Source organism: Pyrus communis, chromosome 4, assembly GCF_963583255.1.
Source record: "Pyrus communis chromosome 4, drPyrComm1.1, whole genome shotgun sequence".
In the NCBI taxonomy this organism is placed as follows: domain Eukaryota; kingdom Viridiplantae; phylum Streptophyta; class Magnoliopsida; order Rosales; family Rosaceae; genus Pyrus; species Pyrus communis.
Genome location: NC_084806.1, coordinates 10,261,839 through 10,277,557, shown reverse-complemented (window position 1 = coordinate 10,277,557; position 15,719 = coordinate 10,261,839). Strand labels below are relative to the sequence as shown.

At 38.7% G+C, this 15,719-nt stretch overlaps 1 protein-coding gene across 1 annotated transcript; it reads right to left on the bottom strand.

The window, feature by feature from the left end:
- Positions 1–1,132: 1,132 nt before the first annotated feature.
- LOC137731509 (uncharacterized) lies at positions 1,133–7,623 on the bottom strand. Its single transcript, XM_068470629.1, has 13 exons — positions 7,199–7,623; positions 6,688–6,871; positions 6,501–6,569; positions 6,311–6,409; positions 5,825–5,904; positions 4,927–5,734; positions 3,796–4,475; positions 3,328–3,412; positions 3,160–3,211; positions 2,997–3,046; positions 2,754–2,801; positions 2,468–2,655; positions 1,133–2,388 (listed from the first exon to the last, which is right to left on the bottom strand). Exons 1-12 carry the CDS (start codon positions 7,405–7,407, stop codon positions 2,479–2,481), a joined length of 2,541 nt encoding a protein of 846 aa, XP_068326730.1. The 5' UTR covers positions 7,408–7,623; the 3' UTR covers positions 1,133–2,388; positions 2,468–2,478.
- Positions 7,624–15,719: the final 8,096 nt, after the last annotated feature.

Genomic DNA, 15,719 nt, shown 5'->3' with positions numbered 1-15,719 from the left:
TGGTTCCTTACAATTAGATTACGGAGTAATACAAAAAATGAACGGCCACGATTAAATTAAAAAAATATTATTCTTTTTTGCATGTCAATTTAATTGACATGAAGTTAAATTACCGAATATTCCAGAGTCTTCGATTATTGAAGACTTACTCAATTCCTTCACGTGAAAGAACACAAAAAAAGTGAGAAATCAATTTGAATGTTGCTTGATCGCTATAGGCCATAGGTTTAAATACACATCTAGTAGTTGAATATAAATGTATCATTAAGAACATCTCTAATCGAGACTTCACTTCTACACTGGAGACTTTAATGTTACTTTTTTACATCAAATGTATCTCCAACCGTGCGTCAGATTAGACAACAATGTCAAATGCTTCATTTGATTTTTTAAATACTTGTTACCACTTCAAAAGCAACTTATTTATCTTTCTTCGGTCTGAGGCCCACCAAAAATAATATATTTTATATATGTATGGATCGCACTTGAACAAAAGATATAAAAATCTAACATCTCTATTGGGGAAAGAAAATTTAAAGATGTTCGAGCATCTTCAAGGGAGGTAGCAAGTTAAATTTGCCATGCTACGTAAGAAAAACGCATTTCTTATAAAGTAACAACCCAATTAGCATATGGAAGCATTAGCAACTAACTAAAATAAAAGGTCAGTTGCTACTTTTTTTGGTTAGCAAATTGCACCTGCAATATATTTTATTAATAAATATTGTTTGATAAAGTTTCAAAATAAATCTAGACCTAACAAGATAAAGTTACGATATTAATATTTTAAAAGGGAAGTGTTATTGGCACTCCAAAAATTTTATTCTACACTCCTCACAAGCGATGTATTTTTCTTTCCAAATATAGAAAGTTTGAAGTGTAGAATGAGATTTTTGAAGTGCTAATAACAATTCCCTTTCAAAATAGTATAAAAATGTTAAATGAGTTAGCAAAGGACACCTTTTAACTAAAACTTTTGCCAACTCCGTTAAAGATGCGCTTATTTTTCAGTGCCAACATAGCCATCATTTATAAATTAGACATATATCTTTTGAGAGTTTCCATTAAAGATAGCTCAACTAAAGAAAAGAATGCTACTTAACTCACTTGTATCCTTTTGCATCGAAGAACGTAAAGATTGGGAATCTTCGCTGCTCAAGAAGCCCAAGGCTCGGAAATCAAATGCTCATCCGTAATTCAGCATATAAAATACAGCCCCGTTTGCTCTAGTGAGAGCCTTTACCGACGGTGTTAGTGACTTCGTTTCCGTTTTTCTACGTAGCCACCGGCTCTTGCCATGGCAAGGCCGGTGGCATTCCCTTGACTTCCCTTTGTCTTCTTCTTTTTCTTTCTTTGTCTGTTTTTTGTAATAAACCCAGCCCCGTTTCCTCCCAAATCTTCCCACGATCTCATCTTCCTGGTAACTGTTTTGCCTTTGTTTTCATCATCCCGAGCCTCAACTCTCGTTCACCTGTTTCATCCATCTCATTCGGTCCCTTACCAAATACTATCATCTTCACTTGCCTCCATTTTCTTTCCACGAATCCTAATTTCGATTCCGCCAGTTTTCACCGCAATTCGTTGTTGTTCCATGGGAGGGTGTGTAGAGCTTTGGCTCGGGTGTTTGCACCACCACCCTTGGCCCTTGTAGGTTCCTCCCATTGTTCGCCCTTGTTGGCGCTGTCGTTTGTGGGATCTCTCTTCCCGCGGGCTTCCTTTGTTCTATGGCTGCGATCGTTTTGGTGGTTCGTGGAGGATGGAGCGGTTTTCTTCTTCCTCAACTCTGGGACTTGAGATGGTGTGATGGCAGGTCCTTGTGGCGGAGATGGCTTCGACTCGTTGGGGAGTTTCGGCGGGTTTCTTCTTTTGTGTGGTGTGTTTGTATTAGGCCCAAAAGCTTTCTTTGGGTTTTGTTTTGCGTGTTTTAAGGGTCCTGTTTTTTCTTTTGCTCATAGTGTGTTTTTGGGCGCCTGTGTTTTGTTTCTTTATTGTTAATATATTTCCCTCTCAGTAAAAGTTGAGGAAGGGATATTTGACAAAAAAAAAAAAAAAAAATGAACAGTCCAGTTAGGGCAACACCACACATTGCTTACTCAAACATTCGAAAAATAATACAAAGACAATTTTTCTGGGACATATGATTTTAACACAACTTTTTCTCCAAAGCACACCCAAGGCTTGTTTCTGACCGTTAGATCGAATAAAGAAAAATCAACGGACAAAAGCAAACAGAGAACGCAAATGGAGAAAAATGGTGTAAAAAACATTTCCCTTTTTCTTTCCCTCAATACAATGTTTCTTTGCAACAATCCATAAATACAAAAATCATAAGGTCCAATTATCGCCCTTCGTACGTCGAAAGCCAAATTATTCGGTTGTGGCTTTTATCTGCAAAATAAGAAAATATATGTATCAGCAAGGAGGATGGTTATTATTACGTTCTGGATGAATTTACCACTGAAACTACCTTTGTTTAATTCATACAAGCTGCACAACAGCAGCCACTCTTAGAGCCCCGTTTTGGAGAAGATCAGCAAGCTCATTAAATAGCAGAGCCGTTCGCCATCCCCAGCCCTTGGGAGCTTTTGGTAAAAGTGTGCCTGTTTGCTTAAAACTCCCAAAAACCATAACTTCCCTCTTCGATGGGCAGATTAACTACATCATAAATGTATGAAGTAACGGAATCAGTATACCAGACTCTGGCATAACATGAAAATGGGCTAAGCTGACATTTGTTCACTTTGGAATGTTACCTGATAGCGGGCTGTAACCTTTTCGCGAGAATCAACATACATCTGCACCTGTTTTGGTCATGCACCATAAAGTATCAATTCACAACTTCTATTATGAGTCACAAATGTGAGAAAAACATACTAGTCGGCAAAACATAGTGAAAAAGGGTGATCCTTGAAATGTGAAGATAAGAAGAAGCACTCTTCTCCATAACTAAAATGATCCAATCATGCTATAAAACAATCAAGGGAAGGCTGGCTAACCTTTCTAAACGAATCAGTAATCTCTGCCTTACGTCGGTGAATAAATAATCCTGAATAACAAATATATGATATGCATTCAGCTTAAGCAACAAATTTGAAATAAAAATCAGGAAAGTAAAACAACATGTTTCCAAGGTATATATCATTTAGCCTGGAACAATACCAAGTGTGCGACGTCCTTGAGGATCTTCATCATTAAAAGCCTGAACGCTAACCTATAAATTGGAACAGAAAATCCAATCTGTCTGAGAGCATGGAAAACGGAAATCGGAAAAGCATCACCACATATAAATCTTATATTGAAAAGAACAATAAGTTTATACTCAAACACCTTCCACAAAGAACCCGCATAAAAGACTTCTGGAGAGTGCTTCACTTGGCCATCACTGAGCCTGTGCACATCCTCAAATTGCACCCTGTAGAACCAGGATTGAAAGCATAAATGAAATAGTAAAATAGAGACAAGAAAAAAAGAGGTTACTCGTAATTAGTAGGATAGACAATTGAGCATGATGCCCAATCATTAGACCCATGTTATTATATTGTTAATGTCATTTGAACTTGACCAGATTCTATCACAACCAATCTCTCTCACAACAAATCCAGTCCCAAGCAGAAAGGAATTGCATAAATAGATGTGCAAAGGTACTTATAGAAATTCGGTAATCAATTTGTAATATTGTAAAGTAGACTTCTGAGCTAGTAGATCGATGTACAGCATCCCAGTAAGAATTTTGGATTCTTAGTTTCCAAAAGAGAGTTCATAATCTGAAGCACAGGTGGACACATACTGACATACCCAAAGCGGAATGGAGGGAAGTGACTTAAAGGTGTTTTCATATCCAATGAGATGGAAGAACTGTTTGCATTATCCCACTCAATCCCAAGTGCATGGTCCGACGACTCTACCATCTGAACAGGTACACCACTAGTACTTGGCACTGACATGGACGTCCCGGCCATTCTGCTTTGCATATCCATCTCATAGCCTCTCTCTGTTTGCTCCCCATGAGCATTAGCCACATTGTTCCCTCCTTGGCTTAGCCCAACTAAAGCTGTCAATCCATCTCCAGACAGGTCCCCATTCTGGTCAGTTCTGGCCTCTGAATCATCATTGGCAACAGACTGCTGGCAATTTCTGTTGCCCATGCCAAATGGCACACGGGAAAAGACAAACCGAGTTGGGGGCCAGGCAGTTGCTGGGACAAATGTAGTTCCACGTCCAATACCAGCAAGTCCATCAATCGGACCCCTGACATGCACGCGTACAGGCCTAAAGAGGCCATTTCCTTCACCTGGAGCAGACTCAGCAACATATACATCAGGAGAATTATTCTGATTATGCTCTTGCATGCAGTATCCAGTTGTAACTCCTTGTGAGAATGAAAATTGCTGTCTGCAACTGCATGCTATACTTGGAAGACAGCAACTTTTGCACGTATCCACACCAACTTCTTCGACTCTCTGGCTTAAAAGCATCTATATGATTTTGATACCCAAAGACTTGAGTTAGTAAATAAATAAACAGATAAGTTTTCTTTGTGATGTAATTGTTATTTAAACATACAAACAAATACATAAATTCATCTCTTCAAAAGCATAACAGCAGGGCTACAATGTGTATATAGGAGAAAGAGATGCCCAACATTCACATGGTGGGAGGTGGCTGAGAGCCCTTGCAGTGAGTCTGCCAGGGCCTATAAACATAGTTTCTTAGACTGAATCAATTTATCAGCACTGTGGTTTATGAAATCAAATTCAAATGGTTAACTATACCAGTTAATATGGATAGCAGGGAAGACAGAAAATGCATAGCAATCAAAATTGCTATAAAAACTTGATAGCACCTTGTTTGTGTGCCACAACCAAAGGGTTAAGTAAAGTAGCTATAATTATGAAATTAAAAAGAAAACAGTAAAGAGAAAGAGACCTGCAGCCAAAGACCATCATTTACAGCTTTGCAGGGGAACGCCAGTTCCTCAAGTTGCTTTCGTACATTCAAAAGTGCCTCAAAAGACATGTTACAGTATAAAAGAGATCCGCCTTCAAATATATTAACAAATGCATCATATTTCTCCCCACCAACCCCAAAGTTCCCTTTAGCATAACCTTTAAGCTGTCTTCTCCCTACAACCCTGCCACCCCATGAAAGAGGAGGCATGCCACATCTTCCCCAATCATTTGGCATGAGCTCACTAGTGGAAGAGTTCATTGAAGAGCATTGCCTTGACTGGTCCCTGGCAAACCAACTATTGTTATTTAAGTGATAGCATGATCCTTCATCAGATGGCCCTTCCATAGCCACTCCATTTGCCCCCAGTCTACTTGCTCCAACAGCAACTGGCATTTTAGCATAACATGAGGTTCTCATCACATCTATTTCCAACAGTGAATTGCAGTTGCATCCTGGCTCCAAATTGGACTGAGGGTATGCAACTTGTTGGACTTGCTGTTTGGAATTTGAAACTTCGGTTTGGAAGTCAACCACACAGTCTGCAAGCTCTATCAGAAGATTACGAGCAGTATTATGTCCCTCTACATCGTCTTTTAGAGTTAAGCGCCCGACTTCAGACTCCAACCTTTTATTAGTGAAGCTATCAATAAGATTCTTTCCCTTTGCATTAGAAGAATCAGATGGAGTATCCGTTCCGGCCTCAGAACTGGAACTTCCATGATCATAGTCTTTCTGTTTGCTTTGAGCACCTTTTGCAAGGAATGTATAGAACGCCAGCTCAAACCTTTCCACAAGGGAAAAAGAAAGAACAACATCAAAAGGAACTCAAGCTGTGATTAATAAAACCGAGATAGAAGCTGTCAATGCTCCTTACCGTTTCTCTTCACTGGGTACCCAGAGCTCATCAGAGGTCAGCAATCCAAGCAGGGTTTGAGCTGAAAGTTTTGGAAGAACCTGTCCATGATCATGTCAGGAACTAGAAAATGTAGAGAGTAGGTTTGCATTAACAAAGTTGAAAAACCTTAAAAATATACTTAATCCTTATAAAATTAAACATACTGAGTCATTGACAATAGATAGATCTAAGAGAGAGAAAAAAACTGAGCTATGCTATCATAATTAAATAGAAGGACAGAGCTTAAGCCATATTTTTCTAGACTGTGGGCAAGTTTAAGCATGCTAGTATTACATAGAAAACAAATATGTTCCTTTGACAACCACTGTTTTGTCCTTCTCTCTCATATTTTCTTATGTTATTAAGATATATGATATCAAAGGAAAAGGGAAGGAGGAAGAAAATGTGCGCAAATCTAGTGAACCCCATAAGTGATTACTACAAAATAAGTTCACCATCTTTTACCTCTTTCAACTCCATGGAACCACTTTGACAAAGGTAGCCCCAGCAAGCATTTCTTACTCGTTCTCCATGTATGCCATAATCTTGGCTCTCAGCGAACACCTAAAAGCACAGTAAGACATTCTCAATTACAAAAGAAATGGGTAGCATGTGGGTCATACATACATACAGAAGCTGCACAAGCATTTCGAACCTGATAGGCTAAGAAGTTTGAAGTCCATAATTCAGATATGATGAAGTCTGTGCATATTGCACATAAATCCTGCATCAAAAGAGCAGCAACACGTAATCTAAATGCACATGAAAGGATAGAACTTCTAGATTGGAAAAGAAACCAGTTCCGTAAAGTAAAAGAAGACATCAATATGTTAATATGATACCTGAAGGTCAAGAAATGAAGCGGCAGCCAAAACATGAAATGCATTGTTATCACTCAGCTTGGGGTGGTGCCCATATAGATATGCCAAAGCCATTGTGATCGCTTCTCCGTTAACATTCTTATCATCAATATGTAAGGTTAAAACATGGGCACCGGCTTCTTTCCAAGGTCCATGAAGCATGTTCCTGCCAGACACATACAGTCCAGCGAATGAAGATTGCACAAGGTGATTACTAAGCACCTAATCAATACATAATTACGCGTGAATGATCGAAAACAAAACTGACTTCATCAAATCCCACATTGCCAAGCTCAAGCTCAATGCTGCAAATGCTAAGCTAGGTACTATCCATATATACATACATTCACGTAACTATTCAAATTAACAATAAAACCCCACAATTATCAATTAAACACAATCAAACAACGCGGATGAAGCCGGTGAGGGGGCCAAATTGAAGTGGCACATTGGTAAATTGACAAAAGGAGTTCGGCGAATTGGGATAACGGACCTGAAGTATGGGCTGCGGGAGAGAATGAGGCGGTGGAGTTGGTAGGTTGAGCCCATGGCGTGGACGACCATATCGGAGAAGGCGCCGGAATTGAAGCCCTCCATCTGTATGTGGTCGCAGAGGGCGGTGAGGTTGCAATCCAGCGCGCGCAGCTCGCCGCTGGTCCGGTCGTTGTCGGAGTGATGCGAGGGCTGAATCGTCATTTTCATCCGCGGCCCGTACGACCGCGCTCGCTTGCTGGGGTATTGGCGGTCCAAGTGAGCCGCAGCAACACTAGACTGTTTCCGATTGCGTAGTCTTATGAGAGTGTGGATGGGAGTGAGAGAACGGTGATAGGAATCAGAGGGACGGACATTGTTGATTCGCTGCCGTTGTTACTTGGTGTACACGAGAAATGTGAAATTGATGGGCGTGGGTCGGAGCCGCTTGACCCGACTACTCACTAGCCCCCGCCGGACCCACAACATTGGGGAAGCAAGAAACTCTAGCGGTGATATTATTTTGGATTGGATTAGCCTAAGAATTAATAACTCATTTGAATGTGTTTTTAAAATGATTGAAAGCGTTTTTACAAAAAATGTTTTTCCATGAAACACTTTAAATTTTTACTAAATATTAGTTTTAAAAACATTTCCACCAAAAGTGTTTTCAATCATTTTAAATGCACATCCAAACGAGCTCTAAATTAGACTAATTTAAACTACTTTAGTTTAATTAAACATTTGGTGCAGTGGATTAAGAAGTACGATAATGAAAACAGTATGTAATTTATTATCAAAATTAATTTTGATTTTCTATCAAAATGAATTTCTTCCCACAATCTCTCTTTCGTCTTCTCCTTCTTGATTTCGAGTCCGAGCTCCTCCACTTCCCTCATTAACTTCACAATTTCACCGTTTCCTCGTCGCACTCTCAATCTCATCATTTGCTCCATCCGGGCCAAAAGAAAAAAAATCACAAACACTCTTCTCCAACTCCATCCCAATATTATCTCTCATCATTTATCTCAGCGTGCACTTTTTAATAAAAAATTTCAATCATAAGTTTATCTTTCCGTAAAATGATAGATAATAACTTTAAAATCTATAATATGTTGTACTCCTATTAGATTAGAAATGTGATTGTGTAAATCCTAGTAAATCTATGAATATCTCTTTATATTCCTATTAGGAGTTAATTACCTATTAAGAGTTGTAATCCTAAAAGGGTAAGGATTTTACCTATAGTACCACTATAAATAAAGGCACAATGGGGTGGGATAGGACACATCTCACAATTACATCTCTCTTTTTCTCTCTACTATTGCTGCTCCCCTCTCTCTATAGCCTCCATAATTGTTCAGTAAATTATGTCTATAACACGTTATCAGCACGCTCTTGACGCTACGCTAAAGAGAGTTTGATCTTTAATCAGGGGAGTATTACGTTTTAATCATTCTTTTTATGATTAATTTATTAATTTATTGAATTGATCTACATGCTATTGATTCAATTTAATTTTGCTTTGTTGAGCGTGATACAATACATTGAAGATGCAAGTTCGGCTTTCAGATAAGGATCTTCTACAAATTCAAAGGCTCAGTTGTTTTCTTCCAATCAGGTTCTTTTAAAATAAATTAAGATATTTCAAACGACCGTGAAGCATGAAAACATTCCTCATGATGTATGAACCTCCTATATTTATATTTTCCTTCCAATTATATATATCGTAGATATGTTCATATATTTTGTCAATATATATACTTGTTCATGCAATACCCAATTATGCTACATGGAATTTGTGAGTCAAAGTATCAAAATTAATTTAGAAGCAATTAGGGTTTTTAACCCTAGAATTCGGAAAAAGAAAAAAAAAAACAAAATTTGGGATTTTTTTTTTGCGGCACCACCATCAGCACCACTGTGCTAGCCTGAAGCCCATCCGTGTGGCGATAAACCCTTGGGACGACATCGTTTCGATGTCCTTGGACCATATGCGCAGCCCTGTGGGTTTGCTTCATCTCTCGGACCCAACCAGGCTTCGCCCTGGATTGTATGCTACACGGGCCTGAAGCCCCGGTCCACTCAAGCCTACTCCAGCATAGCCCGCAACTTGATGGGCTTGCCCATGCCACGGCCCACGACACCAGAAGCTAGCCCAAATGGTTGGGCTTGTCCTTACAAACCAAAATCGTATGCGGCTGAGGTTTCCTCGCACCTCCGCAAACTTTTGGGCATGCTACGTGCACCTGCCCTAACCCAAAATGCCAGCAGCTTTGTTGCTGGGCTTCCCACCCATCGGCCCATGGCCTGAAGCCGCTCATTGGGCTACTTCTTATAGCCACCCGAGCCCATTAAGTCCTTTAGGGCTTTGCCCTACTCACGGCACCCATGCCCACTGTGGTTGGGCTATGGTTTTTCGAACCCAATACTAATTTTTGGCATTTTAAAATAATTTTAAATGTTATAATTATTGTTGCTTCTACGATCGACCATGAATGGTCTCAATCTATTGAATTAATTAAATTGACTAGTACTCCATTAATCTAACAATTAATCCAAAATTATTGGCCTGAAGTCCACTTTTTGGCAATTAACGATTCAATAAATTATTTCTTTTCTTTGAACCGTTGACTCCATTTCGTAGTCCCGAAGCATTAACACTTGAGTTCCTGAAGCAACCCAAATCCACTACACTTAGTTGTATATTGCATTCCGTGTTCTTGCATAAACTTCTCTTTTATGAACTAAAAGTTCGTAAACTAAACTAAACCTGTAGTTTCAAATTTAGTGCCTTTGAAACTCGAAGTTTTCATAAAACAATACACCCATGAAAACCCGACGTTTTTCATGTAAACCATGTCTTAGAACCCAAATGTTCTAACTTTGATGCTTATGGATATTTTATTTCATATAATACCAATCATAATCTTTTTCCCTCCAATTCAGTGGATTGTCGAACTGCAACAAGTTCGATTTCACTTATTTGGATGCTTCTAATAGAAACCACTTTATATGAGGTATAAGACGTGAATATCCACTTGACTGTCAAGAAGCTGAGAAACCATTGAAGCCAACAATGGCATGGAAAAGCTAAATAAGCCTCCGCCATGATCTTCATTTGAAAACTTATGCCCGAAGCACTATAAGCAGAAGTACCTCCCGAACGAGAATTCCATGGCTTTTTGGCTCGCTTATATGAACTGTCTATTCATGAAAGACATTGCCTGAAGCACACCATGATTACGTCCATGAATGAGCACAATTCTGAAGTTTATAACTCCGATCGAGTTTTGACTGGAGAATACTTTTCTCGTCCTTCATTGTTTCTAACTCGCTCTCAAAGCAACATTATAGAAAATAGAAGTTTACCAAATTCTCAGATCTAATTACTACCACAAACGTGAGAAAGGTATAAACCCAACTTCGGCTAGAGTTTATCGAATGTTATAGACTCAATTTGGCTGGAGTCTACCGAATAGCTTAACCCAGTTTGATCAAAGCCTACTAAATGGTGGTGTCATGCTTCGGTAGGTATGCACCGAACGGTATTGCTCTGCTTTGGTAGAGACCTACAAAACAGACCCCTTCAGCTTCGATTGAAGCCTATCGAACCCAAGTTCAGGTCTGTCTTTCTCACGATTTAATTTCGAGTTTGTCTTTACAACATATGGTAGAATCAAGGCCTACCAAGGTGTGGCATCATGCCTGAAGCGTGATCTTTGGCACCTAAGACCTAAAACTTCAAGAATAAGGGATAATATTTCAAATCTTAACCTTGCAGAATCTACTTTCATCTTAATGGAATAGATAATTCGTTATGCACATGTTCGTGCCCTATCAATGTTGTTAAGGAGTACCATTCTCGTAGTCAACATGTGAGATTGATTTTGTTCCACACCAAACATTGTTGGAAGAGTAGAATTTTGACATGGATGGCCTTGTTGGCCAAATCCCATTAGTAAACCATTTACTTTGTGAACATTTTTCCATGTTCTTGGATTCAAGTTTGGTGTTTGTTTTTTGTTATGGATAATCTGATTGATATTGTCTTCGAATACAAGTTAATTGAATCATGTTTCTTGTATACATGTGACCGAATTCAATTAAACACGTGATTAGGTGCAAATGTAGTTATCTGGATGAATGCGATACTACGTACACTAACTTTATACCTAAATCACATATCTAGCAACGACTTCAGGTTTATCCAACCTGATTAAGAGCATTGGCATGCTCCTCATTGTATGAATAGTACTAAATTACCATGTTAAAGACCTTATATTCTCTTCGTTCCGAAAGAATGTCGTTGAGTTTTTAAAGATATTCGAGATGACAACAATCATAAATGAAACCACTAAAGAAAATAAAGTTGCATATCTTTGCACCACCTCCAAAAATGAGCTTGAAGCTTTGCTTTGGGGCCAATGGGCTATCTCTCGACCGGGAACACGCCACATGTGGCCAGCCTAGAGCCTGGTGATTGAGCAGTTTACTTGCTTTGGCACGACCATTTGGGACACTTAGGTCGAATAATAAAGCTCTAACGTATCTCCTTACCCGAAGTAAGGATCTTGTGCCTACAAGCACTATTTGCCAAGCCTGCTTAGCAAATTGATTTTCTAAATCATTCCTAACAAAGATACGAAATGACCCCCATTTTCTAGTGGATTCAAGGGAATATATGTGGACTAATCCAACCAAAATGCGAACCATATAAATACTTATAGTTTTGGTTTATGAATCGATAAACTGCTCACATATTTGTCCACACACATTGCTGATAAACCCTCTGGCCAATTAAGGGTTCACCACCCTACTTATCCCTTAAAGTCCAGGAGACTGGATAATGCTGGAGAGTTTATATCGACAGTTTTCGATAAAGTATTGCATGTCTATTGGTTTATAATTGGACATCGAATTCCCATGTTCACCTTAAAACATCCTCGCAAAGTGATCATAAAGCGCAATTTAAATGATCGCCCAGACCTTGGTGAATATACCAAGTTTTTCAGTTTCTACCTAGGGTTATGCAATTTTGTACGCAGCTATGTTGGTCCACTTTGAGACCTATTGCCACCCAACCTATTTTGATGTTACAATTGGTTACTGTGTACGAACCTGACGTTTTTCGTATTTACGCATTTAGGTGTGCATTCCATGTGCCAAGTTGTGACGTCACAACGTACCAACATGGGTCCTCACAGAAGGTTATGAATCTTTTTCGATTATGATTCTCCTTCGCATTAATTCTCTTAGAGCCCTTGCAAGCGATATCTTTACCACTCATGATGTACAGATTGTCACTTTAATGAGACAGTCTTCCCGTCGTTAGGGGGAGATAAGAACATTAACATTCCTGTATAACGGCGTGAAGTTGTGTGGACGTTGCCCACTATGTCTCATCTTGATCCCCGTATTGCACAAGTGTGATAAGCAAGTGCAATGTATTCTAGCTTTTAGAATGCTACTCCAGATACATTCCTTTGATCTAGCTAAAGTGACGAGATCATATACCAGCTGTAAACATGCTTGCAAGGATATACGTACTTAACGGATGTTGACAAGTTAAGTCAACATCCTTGGAGGGGGTGTCGCCCTTGTTAAACGGTTTGGACGCCTCCGTTAGATAGTCCAGTACACCAATGGATAACGAATCAATCTGTCTTGGCCTGAGGCACGATAGATCACTCGGTTCATAGGATTCACTTCCCTAGAAGAGGAAGATCACGACACAAAATAAATCCATACGTGATCGTTGTCTCAATCATTTCCATCTCATAAGATTAATCTAGATTACTCCCGAGACACGAAGCTCTTGGTCCAATATATTAATTTGGATGAGATAATGGAACTGAAATGAGATTACCATTGATTATGTTTTCACTTATATGGCAGCTACCGACATAAATGAAAAACGATGATATTGAACCGTGTTCCGTTGTCACTTAGAACTGATTGGACAACCGAATCACAATTCAGGTCAAATTCCTTACCAAAGTGTGTTTTGGACATATCGTTCCTACTCTGCCCAAGGTAACCCCGTTGTGTTACAAGTGGGAAAGGAAGCGTTATGAGATAAATGAAATAGTGCGATATGATGTACGCCTTACAGTGCAAGATTTCTCTTAAATGTCTTGTGATTGATAGCAGTTATATGAAATGTGTTTAGTGTTTTAGTGTTTTCTCCATTGGGATATAGATACGGAGATTTACATGTAAATTCCCGAAGAATTACATGGATTGGCTCAAATAGTTCCAAACCACGGAACACCCTTTTAACTTGTTTAAGGCGTTCACTTATAGATTGAAATAATCCGGCGGATATGGTATACCCGTCTAATGATTATTTGATCAGTCAGGGATTAAATGAATGCCCTTGCGTGTTAAACTATGAAGTCTTATTCCGAATTTCTAGAGTTACAATATATGTCGTTAATACGAATCTCACTAAGACTCTAAAAAAGCTTGAGAAAATTGCCTCGCACCTGAAGACGAAATTTGAGATGAAGGATCTTAGGAAAACTTGTTTATGCCTTGACCTTAAGTTCAAGCGTTGTTCTCATGGTAACTTGGTCTACCAATCGAACTACACCCTGAATGTGTTATCTTGGAGTATACCTATGATCGTCCATACGTTATATGCAAATGAGACCCCTTAAAGAGGTTATGGAATTCAAAATTTCATATCTAAGTTCAACTTTGCACTTCATTGTACTTAGCTCGTTTTATTAGACAAGGCATCTTATTCGTTGTTGATCTATTGGTAAAGATGTAGCACCGCGCTTACACGTAACTACTTAATTAGTATTAAAGATGTACCCTAAAGGTACTACGAATTTGGGCAAATCCCAATGCATCTTGAGCGGATCCAACCCCTCTGGTCCTCAGAATGATGTTTGCCTTGTTTGTTATGCTGACGCTGGTTACTTATCAAACCCGCACAAGGCAAATCCTCAAATGGTTATGTCTTTACCATCAAGGGATATCGCAATATCTTGGAGGTCCACTATATGACCTTAGTTGTGAAATCTTTGAATCGTTCCAAGACTCACCTTACTTCACTAAGCCACACGTGAGACATCGTTATAAGTTCTTGTTGAGCATATTCTAAGTACTTGATGTTTTCATCAATCGTTGAGTCCCAACGATGATCCATAAAGATTACGCCGTATGTATCAACTTGACCAAGCCATGATACATCAACGAAGTCAACGCCAAGACATATTGCGTCTACATCAACAAAGCATCAGGAGATTGAAGTTATGCAAGCCGATTCCAGACAACCTTGCCGACCTCTACATGACGTCACTGCCAAAGTCAACGTTCCAGAAGCTTGTCTGAGGAATTGATATGCCTAACTATCATATGCAATGCTTGTAGTTCTCATTTGGAAATTCTGTCAAACTTAGGGGGAGTATCCAGAAGTATACTAACTTGATCTTAATGTACTCTTTTTTCCTATGATTAAGAGCATTTTTCCCACTAGGTTTTTACTACCTAACTAGGTTTTAACGAGGCACCCATCTTAGGCTGATCATACCCTTGTGAGCTCTTATACTTGCGTCCAGAAGACGTATAGTTTTGACTTAATATAACTTCTCACTTTTCTCCTTAGTTTATGGGTTTTTCTCCCATCTTGGGTTTTACCATAGCGAGGTTTTGTGAGTTTTACCTTTTTATGCTTTCTTCCATTAATTTGAGACTCGCATTCGCCCATTGTGCTGATGACTTCATCAATTATACTTGCTTCATCACTGAAGACTTGATGCGCCATTTACTTGAGTATTTACATACTCAATGGAGAGTGTTGCAGTCCTATTAGATTAGGAATGTTATTGTGTAAATCTTAGTGAATATAGGAATATCTCTTTATATTCCTATTAGGAGTTCATTACCTATTAAAAGTTGTAATCCTAAAAGGGTAAGGATTTTACCTATCCTACTACTATAAATAAAGGCACAATGGGGTGGGATAGAACACACCTCACAATTACATCTCTCTCTTTCTCTCTACTATTGCCGCACCCCTCTCTCTATGACCTCTATAATTGTTCAGCAAATTATGTTTACAACATAATAATAATAATAATAATAATAATAATAGATTGGGGCGCGATCCGTTACCACAAATCCTAAACTTAATTGGGTTATAAAAGGAATGGACATTAAGTAGGTTGAATTCGTTAAGAAAAAAGATATAAAAGATGAGGATAGAATAAATTTTGGAATGAACAATAACAATAACAATAACAACAACAACAATAATAATAAAAGGAATTCTAAAACGAAAAAAATGTAGGTACCCTTTCAAATTAAAAGGGTAAATAGCTAGTACCTCATGATGATTGGATATTGATATAGGTTGTAAAAATGTATTATCACATAACAACATTGGATAGTCATTCATTTCCTAATAGATTATCGTTGGGGGCAATTTCGTTGTTGGGCGATTAGATTTCAATTCTTTTTAGGCTTAATATTTGGTGAAAAATAACATATTAGATATTTATTTTATAAATAATAGTGAGAAAATAGCATTT